The 18,618-nt window shown below is 41.5% G+C and overlaps 2 protein-coding genes across 2 annotated transcripts; both read left to right on the top strand.

The window, feature by feature from the left end:
• The first annotated feature begins 3,178 nt into the window (after positions 1-3,178).
• Positions 3,179-5,793, top strand: LOC124854782 (serine protease 57-like). Its single transcript, XM_047343156.1, has 5 exons — positions 3,179-3,285; positions 3,437-3,590; positions 4,716-4,845; positions 4,971-5,225; positions 5,334-5,793. Exons 1-5 carry the CDS (start codon positions 3,201-3,203, stop codon positions 5,484-5,486), a joined length of 777 nt encoding a protein of 258 aa, XP_047199112.1. The 5' UTR covers positions 3,179-3,200; the 3' UTR covers positions 5,487-5,793.
• A 3,304-nt stretch (positions 5,794-9,097) lies between these two features.
• On the top strand, positions 9,098-11,776 carry LOC124854652 (serine protease 57-like). The gene is made up of 5 exons (XM_047342794.1): positions 9,098-9,238; positions 9,391-9,544; positions 10,676-10,805; positions 10,931-11,185; positions 11,295-11,776. The coding sequence occupies exons 1-5, from the start codon at positions 9,154-9,156 to the stop codon at positions 11,445-11,447; spliced, it is 777 nt and encodes a 258-aa protein (XP_047198750.1). The 5' UTR covers positions 9,098-9,153; the 3' UTR covers positions 11,448-11,776.
• The last annotated feature ends 6,842 nt before the right edge of the window (positions 11,777-18,618 follow it).

The following is an 18,618-nucleotide window of genomic DNA, read 5'->3' as shown; positions in this document are numbered from 1 at the left end:
TTCCGGCTCACTCATCTGTTTCTCAACTTTCTCCGGCTCACTCCTCTGTTTCTCTCCTTTCTCCGTCTCACTCATCTGTTTCCTTTCTCCGGCTCACTCCTCTGTTTCTCTCCTTTTCTCCGTCTCACTCATCTGTTTCTCAACTTTCTCCGGCTCACTCCTCTGTTTCTCTCCCTTTCTCCGGCTCACTCCTCTGTTTCTCTCCCTTTCTCCGTCTCACTCCTCTGTTTCTCAACTTTCTCCGGCTCACTCCTCTGTTTCTCTCCCTTTCTCCGTCTCACTCCTCTGTTTCTCAACTTTCTCCGGCTCACTCCTCTGTTTCTCTCCCTTTCTCCGTCTCACTCCTCTGTTTCTCTCCCTTTCTCCGTCTCACTCCTCTGTTTCTCTCCCTTTCTCCGTCTCACTCATCTGTTTCTCTCTCTCTGGCTCACTCCTCTGTTTCTCTCCTTTTCTCCGTCTCACTCCTCTGTTTCTCAACTTTCTCCGTCTCACTCCTCTGTTTCTCAACTTTCTCCGTCTCACTCCTCTGTATCTCTCCCTTTGTTTTCTCTACCTGTATCGTTATCTTTCTTTTTCTTTCTACCGTCTTCTCATGTGTAACTTGCCTCTAACTCTCTCATCTGTCTGCACTGTAGAGTCGCAATGTTTACCGCCGGGAATGCACAGACTTGATTGGCTGAGTAGTATCACGTGGGATGGCTTAACTCGCATGCAATTGGTCTGTGCGTTTCCTCATCCGCTAAACCACTACCGTAAAGACTATAAAAGCTGCGCCGGTTACAAATAGAAGCGCCCCGTCCGATTTTAAATCATAACCTTCTGTTTTGGCTGTTGTTAGGATTTTAATAATATAATTAAACACTATAGCCCCGAAAAGGATCGATTTTACGCGCACCATGTTTGTACCTTAACAGAAAGAATTAATGTGTGTGTGTCTGTGAAGATGGCAATGAAACTGAACTCTAAACAAATGCAGTATGTTAGACAGGGGTGGGGCAGGGGCAGTTTGGGCTGAAAATGTGGGAGAATGTGTGGCCTTCACATAGTGACTGATAGTAGCCGTTGCTGGCTGGTTTTAATCTTGAAGTTGGTTGTTGTGTGTGTGTGTGTGTGTGTGTGCGTCACATCACAGTTCAGTCTTGCACCTGTCTGATAATGCCTGTTTGAGAAGACTGTACATCTGTGGCATACAATACACTGTACTTTAACTTGTTCTCATACCTACCTTACTATATTACAGCCTAAACTCCATTAGCTTTATACAAACATCACACATACATGAATGCACTGTATTCTAAAGAAACTGTGACATACCCTGAGAAAGAATTCAAGCAGCTGCCACTAGGGTCTGGAGGACAGATAGGAAAGGCGTTGTTTTGTCTAGAAAATGTGCATGCCATACTGAAGACTCACAAGGCTTCAGCCGGATAAAGGCTTGTTTTAAAACACCAAACCAAACACTGTCAGAATGTGAAGATTTGCCCAGCTACTATCAAAGGAGGGACGAAACTGGGAGCGGCTCCTCATCATTGGCGGATTCCAGTGCCTAGAGGCTGGGACCAGCCTCTAGGCACTAGCCACGGTGACTCCCCCTCGTTATTGACCAATGAAGTTCTACCTACTATTATAAATATTGCACCCGCCGTCCGTTCGGGGCGACTCTAGACTTCCCCGGCGGTATTAGACGGCCTGGGGCTGTACGTTGAGTGCCCATAGCTATGTTGTAGCTTTTCATTGCTTCTAAATAAATACTTTTTGAACCAAGACCGACTCTTCTCTCTACCTAAGGATAAAAGAACACGACACAGTAGGTCCAGGTCCGTACGGGACGGCTTCTGGGTCCGGACCCGGACCGCGGTCCGCCTGTTAGTGACCTCTGCCATAGACTATAGACTATCATATGATACCTGCATAAATATCAATCAAAATTCCTTCTCATTGTCTAGAATGTTTGCAAACTAACTAATCATTTTTACATTCATTTGAGGGTTAGGGTTAGAGTCCTTATCCATTTTTTTCCTTTTCTTCTTTTTTTTTTGTGCATGTATTGTTGTTATTTCTATTCATTTTAATTCATGAGTGTGTATGCATGTGCTTGTATGTGTGTTTATACAATCTAATAATTTGTTTTTCATGCATTTTCTTTATTTCCTTTCTTCCCTTCCTTCTGATTAATTAATGTTGCCTGAGGGGAAATATGTTTGTGTCTAAGTCACTCTTTCAGTGTTTGTTGCAAAATACCTTAAAACATTGTCTTAATTTGTTTCCTATGATAACATTCTTCAGATCACAAGTCAATAAAAAATGTAATAGTTTTTCCTGTGTTTACTTGAGCCCAATACAAATTCAACAGCGTTAAAATGCTGTTCTTTCCTGATTCACGTCATATTCAACAAGAACATTCATCAAAGTTTACTACAGTTTTTCTGGTGAATTTAATAAAGATGTACTTTCTGTTCCCAACAGATGAGTTCAGTTTCAGGCTGTGGTATGTTGCATGACTCAAAACCACATTCCTTCTTCAAAACTGTTTTTTAACCACAAGTAATGTAACCTTGTAGAAAAGAGGAAACTGATGTAACCGTCATTAATGAAGCAATAACAAAGGCCACATTTATCTGATAAATTTCCATTCATCTTAAGTGTTGAACTTTGCTGAAAAAGAGTATGAACTTCAACTCATCACTGTCACCAATTGCTGTAGTTTCTAAAGTAAAGATTTACAATAATATATTTTTCTATCATTTTAAAAAGTTGCAATGCTTCATTAGTCCAAAATTATTAAAGTAGATATATTTGTATTTTTTCCCGCTGTAGCATATTGTAGTAAATGATGGTTATTAATGTTACTGTTGATAATAGAAGTGAGTTGCACAAGATAGTTTGAACGAGCAGCTTGACATGATGTGATGGCGGATGTGGAGGAGCAACAGTGGCGTCCATCCGCTCCACACTAATATGCAAGTTCAACTTTAATTGCCTAAATGGCTGAGCCATAGAAGTAATAGTGCCTGAGAGGAGGAACAACTCTGTGCTTTGTCAGGCGATTAAGGCCATTTGGCTTTGAGGAACCTCAATTATGAAACTCTGTTTGGAAAATAAACACATGTCTTTTGTCACAGCTTCACAAAAAGCATGTTAGCACATTCACTGAAGCAATAAAGACCACAAAATAAGCAAGAGGTTTTCTTCTCCAGAAAATGTATAAAACCAAGAGCGGAAGGCAGATCAGAGGAGGGACCATGGCGATCAGTTTCCTACTCCTGCTGGTCTTTGTCCTAAATGGTGAGCTACACCTTCTTAATGATAAAATCCTGAATCAAACAAGCAGCAATTTTTTCTTTCTGGTTTCTGTATATGGTAAAAAAAATTGAAAAGCTACATATGAATTAAGTTGGATTATGATAATTGAATAATGATGCATTTTGTGTTTCAGGAGCTGATGGTTCTCATATTGTTGGCGGTAGAGATGCCGCCCCCCACTCACGCCCCTACATGGCTTCGCTGCAACTCCGAGGTCGCCATAACTGTGGGGGAGCGCTGGTGAGAGAAGACTTTGTGCTCACGGCAGCTCATTGTAAGATTGATGAGTAAGCTCAAAAACGTACTTCTTACAACAACAACAACCATAACAAATACCTTCGGATTTTGAATCATTTTAAAGTGACGTATTTTCCACAACTTCATAATGACAATCTCTGTCTGAATTTGAGATTCTCTGAGGAAACAAAGAATCACAATCGGGCCGAGTATGTCTGCACATACAAGGATATTGACTCTGGTATTAAATTGCTCTCAGTGCACTTACTTAGAAATAGACATACAGCGAGGGACCAGGACACCAAAAAACTTGGTTAGGTTAAAGAATGGTACAAAAATATTTAGTTATCATTGTATTTATAATACAGTATTAAATTAATATATGATTATAGTGGTGGCAGGTTTGGACTAGTGGAATGAAATGAATAATAAATACTGTGTAAAGACGAAGACAGGGTATAGATATATACATTGTACTCTATACATTTTTAACAATAATGTACAGCTAGCAGGATATATACTGACAGTGATGATGACGTCATGCAAAAACTGTGCATATTCTGACTTGCACTGAAATTAGTCTGTTGTGGATTTCCTGTTGAACCACTGAACACAAAGAATAAGAATGACCTCATAACAAAAGCAATTAACAAAAGCAAATCAAATTTATCCAAACTAATATATTCGTACCAAAATTGTAAGTATTCTTTAAGTCGAGGGGAAGCGAAAATGCCGTCAGCTGAGAACAGAAAGACTCTTCCACAAACTCTCTGACAGACCACGTGTGTCACATGTTTGAGACAAGATTAGATAAAACACAGTAGACCGAGACCCCAATCTTTATCTCTGGTCTTCTAACCCAACGTTAGAATGTCTCAACATGTCCACTGAAGCGGAGTCCAAACATATCCTTTTTATGGAAGTAAAGGACAAGTTAACGAATTTGAACCTTATATCTATATTTCATCACACATGACAAGGATTTGTCCTCAAGAACTTCTGAGAAAGGTTTAATTAATGATAAAATAACCATCTAAATCTCAAAGTTAATCTAGTTAGTCAGTGTTCATTCTCAGCATCACACATCTGAACACAGACGTGGATAATGATTTCTGTGTATTTGCAGCCTTGACATCATATCTAATGTCTAGTCTTCATTAAATTGTGATTCCTAGAACATACACAGTTGTGCTCGGCGTTGATTCCCTGTCAGCTAACGAGAGTACAAAGCAGGAATTCAGAGCTGTCAGATCCATTCCCCATCCCGGGTATGAGAACCATGCAAATGACATCATGCTCCTGAAGGTGAGGACAGTTTCAACTGTTGTCTACAGCACTTTCACATTTTCATTATTGTCTCTAGCTTGCACAAAATCCATAAAACCAGATGTATTTTCTGTATTTCTCAATCATCAATCCCCTCATCTCAGCTGAACGGCAGAGCACAACTGACTGCAGCAGTGCAGCTGATCTCTCTGAAAACAAGCAGGGTGGCAACAGGAAGTCGCTGCCTCACAGCCGGCTGGGGGTACATAGCGGATGACGGAACCAAACCCAACACGCTTCAGGAAGTCAACGTAACCACGCTGTCATGGCGGACATGTCGTAGGAGATGGGGATCGGTTCCCATCACTAGATCAATGGTTTGCAGTGAAGGAGAGAGAGGTTTTCAAGGCCCCTGCAGGGTGAGAAAGTAAACGGGCTGGTCATTGATCAAGCAAAACTGAACACAGGAAAAAAAAGTATTTTTAAACACACCTACTGTTAAGTGACATGTATGTTTTCTCTTCAAGGGGGATTCAGGTGGCCCTCTGGTGTGTGATGGAGCTGCAGCAGGCGTGGTCTCCTTCTCTGGCCAGCGATGCGGAAACCCCAAGACCCCTGATGTCTACACAAATGTATCCTGCTTCAGGGCCTGGATTAGGAAAGTGTTAAAAAGGAATTAGGCAAATCAGATTAACTGATAATTTGCCGGTGTGGATGATGGGGTTGTATTCTTCAAGACAAAGCAAACGTGTGGTGCTACGTTGTTTAATATCTGTGCAGTGCTGTGGTTTTGTTTTTCAGTTGGCACTTTTTGTTTTGAAATGGGTCACGCAAAATTCTTTACATCATACATTTTCAAAGTATACCAAACTGAATACGGAAATAAAGTTAGCATGAAAGTGTTGTGTAAATTACATTGCACACATTTCTGTATTGTTTTAAAAATGAATAAAGCCATGAAATCTGTTGTCAGCTCTGGAAAAATAATGTTTGATGGGTCAAAGTTTTGTTCAGTGTCGATAATGTCGATAATTTTATCGTTATCAGCTGGGACCAGGTATGACAGCCTATAAAACATCAGTAAATGCAGACGTTCACATTTACAAACGCTCATGAAAATGAACTGAAAATGCTTTTTTAAAGATGCACAAGCGTGGGTCTGAGTTTACATTTAATGATCAGTGCTTAGGTTCTGCAGCAGTATTTGTATCAGTTGATTCAAATGCTGTCAGTAGAGTGTGTATACCTCCACCAAGGCTCAACCGTCCCCTTATAAAACCACATTTAAGTTCGCTAGATCCAGATTTGTATTTGGATCTGCACCAAATCGTACACACTCGTAAATATCAGTCCTGAAACGTGACTGATTTTTCTCATTGGTTATCTCCGATGAGAAAAGCGTAACCAACTGATAGTTGCAGTTTAAATTGCCAGAATCAGGCCCAGCAACAGAACTAATGCTGAACTGTAGATCAGTTCAAACACTTAGAAGTCAGTAAAAATGTGGTTATCTTTGGTATTCAGCAAAGAATATGAAAAATTCCAAACAGAGTTTGGTGTATTTGTTAAAGTGGCATCTCCTCTGGTTCAGGAAGCCGGGGGGCATGGGTAATATCCACTGTTTCAGCTCATGAGTGGGTTAACGCAGTCAGAGATCCAGTCAACAGAATGTTTTTACCCTATTTGAGGAAACATACTCAGCATATGTGGCTGCAGAGGGCGCTGCTGCTAAGTAAAAGTAACATGGTGTTGCTTTAAGATACATGTATCTCCTCTCCACACATGTTGTGATGAGTCTTTAACTGAAAATGTAAAATAAAGAAACATGGTGAATGGTCTGTATTGATATAGTGCTTTTCTAGTTTTGATGACCACTCAAAGCCCTTCACTGTACAGGTAATTGCCATTCATCCATTCTGACACATTCATACAGTGCATCTATGATCATGGTTTTTCTATGAGGGGTAATTCAGGGTTCAGCATCTTACTCAACGTCACTTCATCATGCAGATGGGGGAGACATTGATTAAACTGCCGACCTACTGGTTAGAGGACAGCCGCTCTACCCCCTCGGCCACAGTTGTGTGTGTTTCACATGTTTTATGATCTTTATCTTCTTTACAAGAACATACAGGAAAGTCACACAAGTTCCCAGAGTGAGTTAAATACTCTATTTTTAGCAAATTATGTAATTGTCTTATTATATATTATATTTTTATCAACACTGAAAGGAGAAGAGGTCAGGCCTAAAACTTAAATGATTCATTCTGTTGCACATCTGATACAGAGATATGGATAAGTTGAGGCAATAATGAATTACTGCACAATGAATCATTTGTAGAGGAATTACAGACCTATTGTTTGGATTTTTGTTTGGCGCCCTCTAATGATCAAATAATGGTTGGCTGTGATTCATCTACTGCAGTTTGCTACAGAACTCTAATGCATGTTTCAGTGGACTCTCCAGAGTTCATTTACCAAAAAAAATCTTGATTTTGCATTTGATTTTTTTCATCAAGAATTATTCCTCTGAGAAATTTACAAAAAAGTTGAGAAAGGCTGAATATTGCAATGTTAAAGAAAGTGATCAAATAAAATCCATGGAATGGGGAGGGGATTAATGGAGATACAGATGAAAATATGACCTCATTGGTGGAGGTAAAAAGGCAAACTGCAGCCACTGGGTGTGTGTGTTCTGTTCTATCCCCAGCAAATTGGGTGTTTGGGTGTAAAAATCTGCTCAAATATCTCGAGACAAATGTTTTAGTTGTGCTTTTATGGGAGAGTAAAAAATGAAGTGTGATATGATGATATGATACTGAAGGAGACAAAGACATTTGGGCTTGAGTAGGATTTAAACCCCATAGACTATAGACTATCATATAATACCTGCATAAATATCAATCAAAATTCCTTCTCATTGTCTATAATGTTTGCACACTAACTAATCATTGTTACATTCATTTGAGCTCCGAGTCCTTATCCATTTTTTTCATTTTCTTTCTTGCATTTATTTGTTGTTTATTTTTGCATGTATTGTTATTATTTCTATTCATTTTAATTCATGAGTGTGTATGCATGTGCTTGTATGTGTGTTTATACAATTTAATAATTTAGTTTTTATGCATTTTCTTTATTTCCTTTCTTCCGTTCCTTCTGATTAATTAATGTTTCCTGAGGGGGAAATATGTTTGTGTCTAAGTCACTCTTTCAGTGTTTGTTGCAAAATACCTTAAAACATTGTCTTAATTTGTTTCCTATGATAACATTCTTCATATCACAATTAAAAAAAGAATTTAATAGTTTTTCCTGTGTTTACTTGAGCCCAATACAAATTCAACAGCGTTAAAATGCTGTTATTTCCTGACTCACGTCATATTCAACAAGAACATTCATCAAAGTTTACTACAGTTTTTCTGGTGAATTTAATAAAGATGTACTTTCTGTTCCCAACAGATGAGTTCAGTTTCAGGCTGTGGTATGTTGCATGACTCAAAACCACATTCCTTCTTCAAAACTGTTTTTTAACCACAAGTAATGTAACCTTGTAGAAAAGAGGAAACTGATATAACTGTCATTAATTAAGCAATAACAAAGGCCACATTTATCTGATAAATTTCCATTCATCTTAAGTGTTGAACTTTGCTGAAAAAGAGTATGAACTTCAACTCATCACTGTCACCAATTGCTGTAGTTTCTGCAGTTTTCTTCATTAGTCCAAAATTATTACAGTAGATGTATTTGTATTTGTTCCCGCTGTAGCATATTGTAGTAAATTATGGTTATTAATGTTACTGTTGATAATAGAAGTGAGTTGCACAAGATAGTTTGAACGAGTGTGTGAAGAATCAAAGGAAAAGCTGGATCTACTGCATTTAAATGAGGTTTTATAGAGAAGTAGTCTTTTTTCAGACACATGGTAACAAGTAGAGCAAACCAGTAACTGCCACTAATGTGTAGCTGAGATACAAAATGTGACGTTGGCTTCAAGACTTGTTTCAATTTAAAGGGACTGTTGGGCCTTGGTGGTGTTATGGATTCTACTGCGTGCAAATCTGGTTTATATTTTATTAGCAACTGTTTTGACACATATTTACTTTAAATTCTACAGTCAATTCTTGAAAGTGTAGACATGATTCTGGGGGACACATATAGCAAACGTGAATGAGAATCATGAGCCACTAAAGCTGTTGAAGCATTAACCACAACTGTCCTGTGCATCAATTATGAAACTCTGTTTGGAAAATAAACACATGTCTTTTGTCACAGCTTCACAAAAAGCATGTTAGCACATTCACTGAAGCAATAAAGACCACAAAATAAGCAAGAGGTTTTCTTCTCCAGAAAATGTATAAAACCAAGAGCGGAAGGCAGATCAGAGCAGGGACCATGGCGATCAGTTTCCTACTCCTGCTGGTCTTTGTCCTAAATGGTGAGCTACACCTTCTTAATGATAAAATCCTGAATCAAACAAGCAGCAATTTTTTTCTTTCTGGTTTCTGTATATGAAAAAAAAAAATTTAAAGCTACATATGATTTAAGTTGGATTATGATAATTGAATAATGATGCATTTTGTGTTTCAGGAGCTGATGGTTCTCATATTGTTGGCGGTAGAGATGCCGCCCCCCACTCACGCCCCTACATGGCTTCGCTGCAACTCCGAGGTCGCCATAACTGTGGGGGAGCGCTGGTGAGAGAAGACTTTGTGCTCACGGCAGCTCATTGTAAGATTCGTGGGTAAGCTCAAAAACATACTTCTTACAACAACAACAACCATAACAAATACCTTCGGATTTTGAATCATTTTAAAGTGACGTATTTTCCACAACTTCATAATGACAATCTCTGTCTGAATTTGAGATTCTCGGAGGAAACAAAGAATCACAATCGGGCAGAATTGTCTGCACATACAAGGATATTGACTCTGGTATTAAATTGCTCTCAGTGCACTTACTTAGAAATAGACATACAGCGAGGGACCAGGACACCAAAAAACTAGGTTAGGTTAAAGAATGGTACAAAAATATTTAGTTATCATTGTATTTATAATACAGTATTAAATTAATATATGATTATAGTGGTGGCTGGTTTGGACTAGTGGAATGAAATGAATAATAAATACTGTATAAAGACAAAGACAGGGTATAGATATATACATTGTACTCTATACATTTTTAACAATTATTTACAGCGAGCAGGATATATACTGACAGTGATGATGACGTCATGCAAAAACTGTGCATATTCTGACTTGCACTGAAATTAGTCTGTTGTGGATTTCCTTTTGAAGCACTGAACACAAAGAATAAGAATGACCTCATAAACTGCTGGTTTGACAATTAACAAAAGCAAATAAAATGTATCCAAACAAATATATTCGTACCACAATTTTAAGTATTCTTGAAGTCGAGGGGAAGCGAAAATGCCGTCAGCTGAGAACAGAAAGACTCTTCCACAAACTCTCTGACAGACCACGTGTGTCACATGTTTGAGACAAGATTAGATAAAACACAGTAGACCGAGACCCCAATCTTTATCTCTGGTCTTCTAACCCAACGTTAGAATGTCTCAACATGTCCACTGAAGCGGAGTCCAAACATATCCTTTTTATGGAAGTAAAGGACAAGTTAAGGAATTTGAACCTTATATCTATATTTCATCACACATGACAAGGATTTGTCCTCAAGAACTTCTGAGAAAGGTTTAATTAATGATAAAATAACCATCTAAGTCTCAAAGTTAATCTAGTTAGTCAGTGTTCATTCTCAGCATCACGCATCTGAACACAGACGTGGATAATGATTTCTGTGTATTTGCAGCCTTGACATCATATCTAATGTCTGGTCTTCATTAAATTGTGATTCCTAGAACATACACAGTCGTGCTCGGCGTTGATTCCCTGTCAGCTAACGAGAGTACAAAGCAGGAATTCAGAGCTGTCAGATCCATTCCCCATCCCGGGTATGATAACCATGCAAATGACATCATGCTCCTGAAGGTGAGGACAGTTTCAATTGTTGTCTACAGCACTTTCACATTTTCAGTATTGTCTCTAGCTTGCACAAAAACCATAAAACCAGATGTATTTTCTGTATTTCTCAATCATCAATCCCCTCATCTCAGCTGAACAGCAGAGCACAACTGAGTGCAGCAGTGCAGCTGATCTCTCTGAAAACAGGCAGGGTGGCAACAGGAAGTCGCTGCCTCACAGCCGGCTGGGGGGACATAGGGGATGACAGAACCGAACCCAACACGCTTCAGGAAGTCAACGTAACCACGCTGTCACGGCGGACATGTCGTAGGAGATGGGGATCGGTTCCCGTCACTAGATCAATGGTTTGCGGTGTAGGAGCGAGAGTTTTTCAAGGCTTCTGCTCGGTGAGAAGAATAAACGGGCTGGACATTGATCAAGCATAACTGAACACAGGAAAAAAAAGTATTTTTAAACACACCTACTGTTAAGTGACATGTATGTTTTCTCTTCAAGGGGGATTCAGGTGGCCCTCTGGTGTGTGATGGAGCTGCAGCAGGCGTGGTCTCCTTCTCTGGCCAGCGATGCGGAAACCCCAAGACCCCTGATGTCTACACAAGTGTATCCTCCTTCGGGGACTGGATTAGGGAAGTGTTAAAAAAGAATTAGGCAAATCAGATTTACTGATAATTTGCCGGTGTGGATGATGGGGTTGTATTCTTCAAGACAAAGCAAACATGTGGTGCTACGTTGTTTAATATCTGTGCAGTGCTGTGGTTTTGTTTTTCAGTTGGCACTTTTTGTTTTGAAATGGGTCACGCAAAATTCTTTACATCATACATTTTCAAAGTATACCAAACTGAACACGGAAATAAAGTTAGCATGAAAGTGTTGTGTAAATTACATTGCACACATTTCTGTATTGTTTTGAAAATGTGAAATATGTATTAACATGATGAATAAAGCCATGACATCTGTTGTCAGCTCTGGAAAAATAATGTTTGATGGGTCAAAGTTTTGTTCAGTGTAGATAATGTCGATAATTTTATCGTTATCAGCTGGGACCAGGTATGACAGCCTATAAAACATCAGTAAATGCAGACGTTCACATTTACAAACGCTCATGAAAATGAACTAAAAATGCTTTTTTAAAGATGCACAAGCGTGGGTCTGAGTTTACATTTCATGATCAGTGCTTAGGTTCTGCAGCAGTATTTGTATCAGTTGATTCAAATGCTGTCATTAGGGTTAGGGCATCTAAATGTTAAAAACTAACAAACAAATTAGAGACTGTTGAAAAACACAACTTTATTCAAAAATTAACTGGATCATCAGCTTGATGCAGATGAAAACATAAACTGTTTGGCAGAAGTAGCAATATTTTGTATTATGCACTAGCACCGGTGCTAGAGTCGTATCTATATATTCTACATGATGAGATTGATTTATTTTAACATTTGTTTTATTAATTCCACCATTGGTTTAATTTATATGAATGTTGATTTTATATTTACTTATTTATTTTTTAAGGGCTCAGATTTTACTTCTGTGCTTCTTTCTCAAGAATGTATTTTGAATAGTGGTGGGATGTAACAAAAGTACATTTTCTTTATGTATCTGTGTTTAGTCGATTTATTTTCAGGTACCTTTCACATTTACTTTACTAAATATATCAGCAAGTATCTGTACTTTCTACTTCCCTACATTTCAAAAAAACATTGCATTTAAGCCTGTTGTTGTTCCTGGGTCGGATTGACCCAGAGTGTGTGTGTGTGTGTGTGTGTGTGTGTGTGTGTGTGTGTGTGTGTGTGTGTGTGTGTGTGTGTGTGTGTGTGTGTGTGCGTGTGTGTGTGGCGATCATCCGCAAGCCCTGGCCGGCCAGGGTTAGGGTGACCCACGGATTGTCATGATCCAATTCTCCTGGGGTCATTTAGACCCACAGCTGATTCCAATTGCTTTCTCCGTCTGCTGCGGCACGCCCATGCGACGTCCCGCGCCCGTGACCTAGCCTCGACGTTCCGCCTGTTCGTCACGCCGACGGTAGAGAACATCATCCTGGAGATGACGAATCGGGAGGGTCGTCGAAAATACGGCGACGACTGGAAAGGGATGTACGAGACCAAACTCCGCGCCTACGTAGGGCTGCTGATCTTAGCGGGCGTGTACAGGTCCCGGGGCGAGGCTGCCGCCAGCCTGTGGGACGCCGAGAGTGGCCGGGCGATATTTCGTGCCACGATGCCGCTCAAAGTCTTTCACACGTACTCCAGACTGCTGCGCTTCGACGACTGCGAGACGAGACGCGCCACGGACAAATTGGCGGCCGTGCGAGAGGTCTGGGACGCGTGGGTGGCACGGCTGCCGCGCCTCTACAACCCGGGGCCCGAAGTGACCGTGGACGAGCAACTGGTTCCGTTCAGAGGTTATTCTTTTTTTCGGTTTTTTTGATATTATTATTATGTTATGTTATTGTGTTATGTAGCTATAGCTAGCTAGCAGCTGCTAGTCCTCGTCCTCATCCTCATCTCCTCTCCTCTCATCTCTTCTCCTCCTCTTCTTCTCCCCAGGCCGGTGTCCTTTCCGACAGTACATGCCCAGCAAGCCGGCGAAATACGGGATCAAGTCGTGGGTGGCATGTGATGCATAATCCAGCTACGCTTGGAAGATGCAAGTCTACACCGGAAAGCCGAGCGGCGGACGCCCAGAGAGGAACCAGGGGTTGCGGTCGCAACGTCACGTGCGACAATTACTTCACCTCCTACGAACTCGCGCGGTAGCTCCTGGAGAGGAAGATCACCGTGGTCGGCACGGTTCGGAAGAACAAGCCCGAGCTCCCGACCGGGCTGCTCGCGGTCAAGGGAAGAGAGGTGTTCTACTCCAGGTTCGCATTCAGCCCACCGCCACTCTGGTGTCCTACATCCCAAAGAAAAACAAGAACGTGGTGCTCCTGAGCACGCGGCACGCAGAGGCCGACGTCAGCGTCCGCGAGGATGGGAAACCGGTCATCGTCCTGGACTACAAACGCAACAAAGGAGGCGTGGACAACCTAGACAAGGTGATCGGAACGTACAGCTGCAGGAGGATGACTGCGCGCTGGCCCCTGGTCGTCTTCCACAACATCCTCAACGTCTCTTCGTACAACGCCTTCGTGATATGGAGAGAGAGATCAACCCCGACTGGATGCCGGGCAAGCGGAACAAGCGGAGGGTGTTCCTCGAGCAGCTGGGAAAGGCTCTCGTGACTCCGTTCATCGCATGAAGGGAGCGCATCCCCCGCACGGAAGCGTCCGCCGTGGTTGTGAAGGCTGTGAAAGCCGCCGCTGCCACCGCCGCGCGTAGAGCTCTTGACCACGACGACGACGACGCTCGACGCTCGACCCGAGCGTCCGGCCTCCTCCCTAGCCCTAGTCGCCGCCGCAGCAGCCCCGCTCGGGGCGAGTAAGAGGAAGAGGTGTCAGATATGCCCCAGGAAAAAGGAATGTAAAACTGTGTGCTGCGGGTGTAACAAATACATCTGCAAGGGCTGCTCACTTGTCTATTGCCCTACGTGTGCGTGCTAATATGTGGTGGGCTATGTGAGGGGGCCAACAGCCGGGGGAAGCAGGGCCAACAGCCAGGGGAAGCAGGGACAACAGCCAGGGGAAGCAGGGACAACACAAGGGTTAAGTTCAATTAATGTATTTCTTTTATATTTTGGAAAGTAATCAATAATAATAGTGGAATTAGTCCATTGATCCAATCAGAGCAGCAGCTCTCACCGAGGCCATCACTGAGACTCAGTCATTAAATAACATGACAATGTAAATATTCTCAGTAGAAACATCCGCAACATTCTTTGTTAATATGACAGAGTCAGTACCATTCTTGTCTTAAACAGAATACCGGTATACAGTTAAAGATGTAATAGATTAATCTAGTAGCCTATTCCCGAATTCAAAAGGTCTACTAAGTAGACCATTGCCTTCGGGAATAGGCTACTCTCTACAAGTACTTTTAAAGGGGACATTGTATGCCCATTTTACCACAAGTTGATATGGTTCCTTGGGGTCTTAATGAAATGTCTGTAACATACTTTGGTCAAAATACCACAAGGATCATATAAAACAGCACCCTTTTTACCCTGTATAAAACAGCCCTCCACAGAGTGACCTGTTTTGAGTGCCTGTTCCTTTAAATGCTAATGAGCCAGCTCCCCCCTCCCCCCTCTCCCCCCATGATTTTAAACGATATAAATTACATATTTTATATGATATAAATTATCAAATATGCATCCCATACTTTGTATTCCCCTTCTGTTGTCCTGGAGTTTTAATTTCCCCAATCACATAATTAAATGCCCCCCTCTGCCCATCCACTACAAGCACACAAGCAGACAGACAGAGAGAGAAAGAGAGGGGTGGGGGGCTATGAAGACCATCATTTACCCCCGAACCCCGACATTCAACGGGTACAACAACAAGCGGAGAAAGCAGAATCGCGGGCTGACCTTATATATACAGTCTATGGGGCTGACCAGCGCGGAGAAATGCTCGTCCCGTGTGAACAGCCAAGACCATGTAGGGAGACTTCCAGTGCCTTGTTACGACACAAAACCCAGGAAGCTCAATCGAGTCGCTCAAGCATGACGTTTCTGACTTAGAGGAACCATAACAAAACGCGCGAGTGTTTTTTTCCCAGAGTTTTTGGGTTGGTAGACATGCCAGATACCCACATTAACGTGTAGAAGCACTAACAAAGTGGAATTTGCATGCTATGTCCCCTTTAATACTTTAAGTATATTAAAACCAAATACTTACTTACTTTTGGTCAAGTAGAAAACGTATTTTTGCTTTAACTTAGTAAGATTTTTGTCTGTTTATTTGTACTTTTGCTTGAGAAAGACTGTTTTCTTCTTGTCTGTGTTACAAGTCTTCAAATGAATCTATAATAAAAAGGGAGAGTGCTGTGTAGCTGGAGAGGGTTCCACAAGATGTCCTAGTAAAGTTGTTGATGAGCTGAGAGTGGTAGATATGCCAATGATTGTGGTGGCAAACAGACTGGAGCGGCAGGAGCCCCGGATGTAAGTCCTCATAAATTGCCGGCTGCTGAATCTGTCAATCGGGCGATCTGCACCAAGTTCAATTTTTTTCTTCGAGTGAACGCCTTGTGAAAGGGTGTTTTTGTAAAGAGATTACACAGTTCCACTTGAGGTCACCATATCTTTGCTGGTCAGCTCCCAGCAGAAGTAATTAAGTGAGAGGCGATTTACCTGTGAGGGTCGACCAATCACAGTAGACAAAAAAACGTAAATTAATACCCATTTGCTGGAAATAAAAGTGGGAGTGTCTGGGGTGCAGAGAGCCTCTGGAAAATCCACAACAACCAATTAAAGAGCAGTCTCAGGTTCCGTGGTTGCCAAAAGTTTAAGGACCCACATTCACATCCATTTTGCCGCGCCCCACACCAGGAAGTATATGTATTTTAACAGAAATTGAAAATAATTTCTATGGAAGGCTCTCAGGTGCTTACGGTCTACCAGGTGCATTGCACGAGTAAAGTATTATTATCTAATTAAAATATGTGTTACATATTTAAAAAGGGGTTTTGTCTCAGAGTGTTGGAGGGCACGGCACCCCCACCCTGTATTAACAAGCCACCACTGGTAGGTGGATATGACACAAACAAAGGTTTCTGCCAGGTGCTTCCTGTCCTTCCATAAAAAAGACAAAAAGCAACACTACGCAATTTTTTTTACCTTAGAATAACCTTAGCAGCTTCAAAATTAGATTGATGGTACAGACACATGGAATATGGAGAATAGTGGCACTCCTCTCCTTGAATGTCTTTTTTTGCTCTATAAAGCTTTGGTTATCTCCGATGACAAAAGCGTAACCAACTGATAGTTAGGCCCCGAGCACCTCCGGTGGGAGGCCCTATTGTATTTCGATGGATTTGTATTTCCCTTTTGGGGCTTTTTCAGGGCCTAGCCATGCTCAAATTCTCACCAAAGTTTGCAGGAAATTCAAAACCTAGAGGTGCATTGTGAAAAACACAACAGGAAGTCCGCCATTTTGGATTTAGTGGACATTTTGGCCATTTTCCACATTTTTACTTTGACGAACTTGTCCCAGGGCTTTCATTAGATCAACTTCATATTGAGATGAATTTCATCTCAACAAGATGGAGATAAAAACTACCTCGAATTTAGATTTTTCGTCACACGCTGTGACCGTGGCGTGGCGTCAAAGTTTGATTACACGCCATCAAAACACGAGGTTCTGTATCTCGGACATACATGGTCCAATCGAGACCAAACTAGACATGTAAGACAAGATTCCCGGCCTGATGACATCTACACAGAAATCATGACTTAAGATTCCAGCGCCCCCTGGTGGCAACAGGAAATGTCTTGGTTTTTGCATGTCTTACACGTGGATGTATTCCTCCTCATCCACTGACCGCAACCATGTCAAACTGTGTCAAAAGGGTGTCAAGACATTGATAATGAAGGCATAAGATTACTGTGAGTATTTGTCAAACGCCATATTAGTGGCTTGGCGTTAAAGTTCATCAACTCGCCGTGACACACGAAATTGCTGTAACTTCAGTGTTCAAGGTTCAGTCTCCCTCAAACTACATTCGTGTAACAACAGCCCCGACCTGCAGACACTCATATGGTTTTAAGGAATGGGCGTGGCAAAATAACTGAATAGCGCCCCCTAAAGTCTAGCCCCGGCACCACGATTGGCCGACATGCACAAAAATCGGTAAGGCCATGTGTCTTTTCATAACAAACAAAAAGGTCTCTTGGGTAGATATGCTAGACAAAACAGGAAGCCCGCCATTTTGGCTTTAGTGGCCATTTTGACCATTTTAGACATTTTTACTTTGACATACTCCTTTTAGGGCTTTCATCAGATCAACTTCAAATTCGATTAGTGTCCTCTCAACAAGATGGAGATATAAACTCCCTCGGTATATATGATTTCATCACACGGTGTGACCGTGGCGTGACGTAGAATTCTGATGATTCGCCAAAAAAGAGGGATTTATTATAACTCCTGAACAGCTCCATATATTAATATTAGTGCAGAATCATAGCGCCACCTACTGATCAGTGTGAAAATTAAGTTGTTGTAACATTGTCCAATTGACTTAAAATTGCTCACGCTACATCAGAGCCCCTACTTGAACGGATCTATTAGTCTGTATGTAATAATAGTGATGGAGCCACCTACTGGCAACAGGAAGTAAGCTTTGTTTTACAACTATCATTAGATTTACTTAAAATTTCCCCCCAGTGATCTGCAATTGATAGCGTGGACCGTAATGCGCAATTAGCAGGCAAGGATCGACGTCGCGTGACAGACGCAGGAAGTGAAGCGTTTATCCTTCCCGCAGTGCGCGAAACGCATGCAACGCGGAGCAGTGTGCCCGGTCGCCGATCGCTCTCTCCACCAACAGCAACAGGTCCCGAGTTGCGTGTGCTCGGGCCCGTTCAGTGCTACAACACAGCCCTAGTTGCAGTTTAAATTGCCAGAATCAGGCCCAGCAACAGAACTAATGCTGAACTGTAGATCAGTTCAAACACTTAAAAGTCAGTGAAAATGTGGTTAGCTTTGGTAGCAAAGAATATGAAAAATTCCAAACAGAGTTTGGTGTATTTGTTAAAGTGGCATCTCCTCTGGTTCAGGAAGCCGGGGTAATATCCACTGTTTCAGCTCATGAGTGGGTTCACGCAGTCAGAGATCCAGTCAACAGAATATTTTTTCCCTATTTGAGGAAACGTACTCAGCATATGTGGCTGCAGAGGGCGCTGCTGCTAAGTAAAAGTAACATGGTGTTGCTTTAAGATACATGTATCT

This window comes from Hippoglossus stenolepis, chromosome 14, assembly GCF_022539355.2.
Source record: "Hippoglossus stenolepis isolate QCI-W04-F060 chromosome 14, HSTE1.2, whole genome shotgun sequence".
Lineage (NCBI taxonomy): Eukaryota > Metazoa > Chordata > Actinopteri > Pleuronectiformes > Pleuronectidae > Hippoglossus > Hippoglossus stenolepis.
Note: the sequence above shows the minus strand (reverse complement) of the source record. Positions and strands in the feature narration are given on the sequence as shown.